This window comes from Lycium ferocissimum, unplaced genomic scaffold (genome assembly GCF_029784015.1).
Source record: "Lycium ferocissimum isolate CSIRO_LF1 unplaced genomic scaffold, AGI_CSIRO_Lferr_CH_V1 ctg14061, whole genome shotgun sequence".
Taxonomy (NCBI): Eukaryota; Viridiplantae; Streptophyta; class Magnoliopsida; order Solanales; family Solanaceae; genus Lycium; species Lycium ferocissimum.
In genome coordinates this window covers 281-6301 of record NW_026715237.1, presented here as the reverse complement: position 1 = coordinate 6301, position 6021 = coordinate 281, and the positions used below count along the sequence as shown (strand labels likewise).

Sequence of the window (6021 nt, the reverse complement as noted above, 5' to 3'; positions counted from 1 at the left end):
GTCACAAAATGACGAAACAGGAAAGAAAGAAAGGGCCATCTATTACATCAGTAAGAAGTTCACATCCTGTGAATCTAGATATTATTTGGTGGAAAAGACGTGTTGCGCTCTAACCTGGGTGTCTCAGAAGTTGACACATTATATGTCTGCATACACGACTCATTTGACCTCAAGGATCGACCCTCTAAGGTACATCTTTCGCCAGCCTATGCCCATAGGGAAATTGGCGAAATGGAAAATGCTATTAAGTTAGTTCAACATTCAATACATCATACAAAAAGCAGTTAAAGGGCAATCATTGGAAGATCTACTGGCAGGAAGCCTGGTAGATGACAATCCCGTACCTCTTTGGACTTGCTTCCTGGATGAAAAAATAATGACAATTGAGGGAGAAGAAAGTGAAGATGAATTAGAATTGAAAGTATACTTTGATGGACCGGTCAACTTTAAAGGATTAGGAATTGGACCGTTTTGGGTTCAGAATCAAGACAATAATATCCAAAGGGCAGCCAAGTTGAGCTTCAGTTGCACCAACAATATGGCTGAGTATGAAGCATGTATCTTGGGTCTGCATTTAGCCCTCGACATAGATGTCAAAGACCTTCAGGTAATTGGCAATTCGGATTTGCTAATTCATCAGGTTCGAGGAGAGTGGCTCACCAAAAATGAGAAGATCATACCGTATGTCGGACTTGTGCAAAGATTGGCGTACCCAAGAAGCCAAGTTCAAACATATACCAAGAACCCAAAATGAGTTTGCCGATGCATTGGCAACAAATAGCATCCAGCATGATTCAAAGATCCCGACAGTAGATACATTGATCTTGTCAAAATTGAAATCAGAGATCAACCTGCCCATTATGCTTTTGTATAGGTAGAGACTGATGGAAAACCTTGGTATATTGATATCAAAGTGTACTTGGAGAAAGAAGAGTATCCTGAAGGAATCACCTTAAATCAGAAAAGGACTATCAGGAAGTTAGCGAATGGTTTCTTCCTCAACAAAAATGTCCTGTACAGAAGAACCCCTGATTTAGGGTTTCTTAGATGTGTTGACTCTGCTGAAGCCACAAGATTGATTGAAGAAGTACATGCCTGAAGTTGCTAGCCTCACATGAATGGGTTCGTGCTAGGAAAGAAAATTTTAAGAATAGGTTATTACTAGATGACCATGGAGAATGACTGTAGCAGATTCGTCCAAAAATGCCACAAGTGTCAGATTCATGGAGACTTGATAAAGGTTCCTCCGACAGAACCGAATGCTATGATGTCACCTTGGCCATTCGCCGCTTGGGGCATGTATTTCATAGGGCCAATTGAGCCAGATGCGTCAAACAAACACTGCTTCATTTTGGTCACCAAAGACTACTTCACCAAGTGGGTGGAAGTAGCATCTTATTCATCAGTAACAAAGAAAGTAGTCACAGATTTTGTACGCAACAACATCATATGCCAATTTGGTATCCCAGAATCAATCATAACAGACAATGGGGCTAATCTGAATAGCCACTTGATGAAAGAAATGTGTGCACAGTTCCAAATCACTCACCAGAATTCAACCGCATACTAGCTATAAATGAATGGGGCTGTGGAAGCCGCCAACAAAAACATCAAGAAGATCCTCAGAAAAATGATTGATAACTACAAATACTGGCATAAATAACTACCATATGCATTACTGGGATATCACACTACCGCCGTAACTTCAATCGGCACTCCGTATTCGTCAAGGTGTACGCATCGTAGTAATACCAACCAAGGGAAATACCTTCACTTTGGATAATACGAGAAGCTGAGTTGGACGATGCAGAATGGAACCGCAAGAGGTATGAGCAACTGGCTCTGATAAATGAAAAGAGGATGATTGTTGTTTTCCATGCTCAACTATACCAACAAAGATGGCACGAGCTTTCAACAAGCATGTCAGAACCAGGGTGTTTCAAATTACGCATTGGTGCTTAAACGAATATTCCTAAACCAAGAAGAATACAAGGGAACGTTTGCACCAACCTAGCAAGGGCCCTATATGGTGCGAAAGGTACTATCAGGAGGAGCTATGGTACTTGCTGAAATGGATGGTCAAGAATGGCCAAGAGCAATAAATTCAGATTATCTCAAGAGATACTACGTGTGAAGAAGAAGACGACTGCGAAGATTCAGAGTTTTATAGTTTATGTTGCTTTGATTATGATTTCTTTGCTTGTAATTTTGCATTTTTAGAAAAAACCAAATACAAAACTATGTACGAATTACGCGAGGATCTGATTCCTTATACTTAAAAGGATATGTAGGCGTTTTTCCAAGCTCGGTCGCTTTAACCAAAAAATCCAAAATTATGTATTTTGAACTATGTTATGACTTGATTCCCATTTGGGATACATAGGCGCTCCTTTGAGTTTGGTCTCACAAAATAAAATTCCAATATATTTACCCTGAGCTATGTTTCGACCTCATTCTAGAAATAGGATACGTAGGCACTCTCTCGAGCTCAGTCATTCCAAAGAAAATTTCCAGCAAACCATAGGAAACTTCAGAAATGTTTTAGCGAGATAAAGATGAAGGTAACCCCACAAAGAAACTGGGGCAGAATTTTTGAGAAGGATCTCAAACATTCCTCAAATACGGTGAAATCAAGAATTAACAAGTACAAACTTACACTGGGGCAAAATTTTTTAGAGAGTCTCAAAAATTCCTTTGACATAGTGAAATTCAAGTTGGTGCAAAGATGTATAAAAACTGGGGTAAAATTTTCGAAAGGGATTCTAAAATTTCACAAGTCGAGATCAAGAAGGAGAAAAAGAGAGGGGAGACCTTGTTTGAGTAACCAATGTCATGACATTAAAAAGGCGTGTATAAAATATAACATTTTCAAAACATATATAATATACCAAAATACATGTATTTTCCAAACATCATCGCCAAAAAACTTTTCAGCTCTGCTAGAAAAATAGAAATTCTTTCAGGAAATGGGCATCCTTTCTAGCCAAAATATGAACAAAAGAAGTCCATGCGCAGGGTGAGCGGTCGACCATATAGGAAACTGAAAAAATGTTCTGTGGATGTACGAACTAACAAGCAGAGATGTTTCAGACTAACTTGTTTGCTAAGATGTTCAAAATAAGATAACGACAACAAGCCGAATGAAGGAGAAACTTCAACAAATAGCGGCCCAGAAGAGTATATGAAAGGGTAATGAAGCCCTCCCTAAGTAAAGTTTTCTTCACGGCCTAGACGTCGCTGTTACACCCTAGAAATTTCCCGTTAGCGTATAGTGAATAGACTAATGAAGGGCATGACGTCTACGATGTTTTTACAAGTAAGAAATAGCCTTTAATGGTCCTAATTAAGATTTTCAAAGACATTGGAAGTAGGAGACGAAAGTTGCTAAGGAAAGCGAGTCATAAGTTGTGTGTCGGGCAAGAATTATAAGTATCGAGTTAATGACACTCTAATGATGCTCTGGGAAAGAGTTATAATGCCCTTAGATTATTAATGAGGTGATAAATAAGGGTCAAGAAGATTCCATAAGGATTGGAGATCAACGAGATGACGGGAACAACTTTGAAGAAACTGTGGATTACACGGCTACTTCCACGGACCGTGTAACCTTATACGGACCGTGGAAGGGTTCGTATAACTCCCAGCAGAGATAGTGACTGGCTGGTGTTGAACCACGACCATTTCCACGGACCATACAATGTTCCACTGATCGTGTAAGTGTCCGTGGAAGTCCCGACGGGCAGAATTATTCCAAGTCTATAAAGGTGATCCCAACTTCATTATTTTCATTCTAACACTTCCCCACTTCTCTCTAAAGTCTCTAGAACATTCCATACATTTCATGAACAAGAATCCAAAGGAAATTGATGATCAACTTCATCAAACCAACATAAATCAAGAGTGTGATACACATTAAAGTCATCCAAGCCAAGAAAATCCAAGAGAAGTGAACTAGGGTTTTGGTGTAAGAAGAGCATTGCCACTCAAGGCTTGTTCCTACACTATCTAAGGTAAGTTTTATGATCTTTTCATATTTCTTGAAGTATTGAAAAGTTAAAACACTTGGATTATAGAAGGAAATAGGAAATGGGTCATAAATGTGGCAATAGTGTCATTATTGAGTAGAAGTTTGGATTGAGTTGTGGATATTGATATGTTGAGATTTTAAATACGTTATGAATGACATTTAGAAGATGGAATAAGTATTATATGTGAAAGAACGCGATAGTGAACTTTGGTCATGATTATGGAGAATTTGAAGTGAAATTGTGAAATGTGGAAAGTGCAAATGAATGATGATTGTTGTTTATGATATTGTGATTGTTATTACAAATGTTTGGGAGTTGATATGAAATATGGAGTAAGTCATATAAACAAAGGAAATGCTGCTCAATTTTCTCTAGCTTTAGTAAGCACGTTCTTATGATTGTTTGGCTAATGTCGATACGAATCCTCTTGAAGGTAGAACGTGTGCATTAGAGGAGAACGAGCAAGCGCTAGAATAGTTAAACGACAAAGGTATGTGAGGCTAGTCCTTTCTTTCTAAGGCATGAATCTTATGGCATGAATTTTCTCTTCTTCATGAATTTCCTATCTTCGAGAAAACTAAGAGTCCTTGTTCATGAATAGCTATATGAGATAAGAAGATACATTATGAGTACCACCATGATGATGATAAGCTTAAGTCTAAGATTCTAGAGTCCATGATATGATGTTCCTATAATGCCAATGATGCTATCTATAAATCCATTGACGTTGATCGTTATATACACTCACCTTATATGCTAATTCCTTCATGGTCAAGTAGAATGTTTATAAATGCTCCATAATGGAATCGGGGGTTCATGACCTTCTATCACCCCGATAAAGTATAGTTGTCTCTGAGTTCTTATGCATGCATTATGATGATTACATTATGATGAGTTATGACAAGTATATTATGATGAGTACATGATGATGATATTACACCGCGCCTATATGGCCGGGCAGTCACCGCTAAGGCGGGCAGCTATACACCATGGCCAGATGGCATGGGCAGACACCATTAGTGGGCGGCATGAGATGGTACCCCGGACGCGGGAGGCCTGGATGCAGGCTAATGCTAATGATTATCACATCGTACCTATATGGTCGGGCAGCTTATACATTTATGCATGCATGATATGATGATGATTATGAAGTAAGCTAGCCTGCATTGTTTCTTTTATGATTCACAGTCAGTTACGGATTGCTTCTCATTTGATGCCTCCTCATTTCATTGATGTTTAGTTATTGTTTATGCTTACAATTTCGCACAATGTTCGCATCGACGTCCATTTTTCGGGACGCTGTGTTCATGACCATAGGTAGACAGGGAGGTGATCCGGACTTGTAGGAGCTATTAGCTGATATGAAGAGCACTCCACTTTCCGGAGGTGCCATTGATTATCCGTTTGGTACATATGTATATATTCATGTTTTGGGCACGATGGAGGTCCTGTCCCATTTATATGTCTGGTACTCTAGTAGAGGCTCGTAGATACGCAGTGTGGGTAGTATGTTCTCACAAATTTCTCATTGTATATGAGTATATATTATTTTAATAGCCGAAGGGCTCATGTATATAAAGTAATTATGTTTCAAATGGAATAGTTTTCTATGATTATGAGCATAAGATATATGAACGAAAGCAGACGAGTAATAGAATGAGTGGTGCTCAGTGGTTAGCGCCGGGAGCCCGTCATGGCCCTAGCCGGGTCGTGACAAAAGTTGTATCAGAGCAGTTCAGTCCTAAGTAGTGTCTACGAGCCATTCCTAATAGAGTCTTTTTTGTGGTGTGTTGCGCACCACGCTAATAAACAGGAGGCTATAGGGCATTTAGGAAAAATGACTATCATTCTTCTTATGAGATTGTGCGATAGAGCCGTGTATAAGATTTTATCTTCCCTAATAGTGTGCTATGATTTCAGAGATGCCGCCAAAGGGAAAAGCTAAAGCCGTCCAGAAGGGCAAGACTACAATGAGAAGGCGGGCAGAAAGAGA

The 6021-nt window shown here is 39.2% G+C and overlaps 1 protein-coding gene across 1 annotated transcript; it reads left to right on the top strand.

Moving 5' to 3' along the window:
* The first annotated feature begins 1171 nt into the window (after positions 1–1171).
* On the top strand, positions 1172–1570 carry LOC132042204 (uncharacterized). Its single transcript, XM_059432814.1, has one exon. It carries the CDS (start codon positions 1172–1174, stop codon positions 1568–1570), a length of 399 nt encoding a protein of 132 aa, XP_059288797.1.
* The last annotated feature ends 4451 nt before the right edge of the window (positions 1571–6021 follow it).

Excerpts from the sequence above, each read along its gene's own strand:
- LOC132042204 (XM_059432814.1), top strand. The coding sequence starts at position 1,172 with ATGGAGAATGACTGTAGCAGATTCGTCCAAAAATGCCACAAGTGTCAG.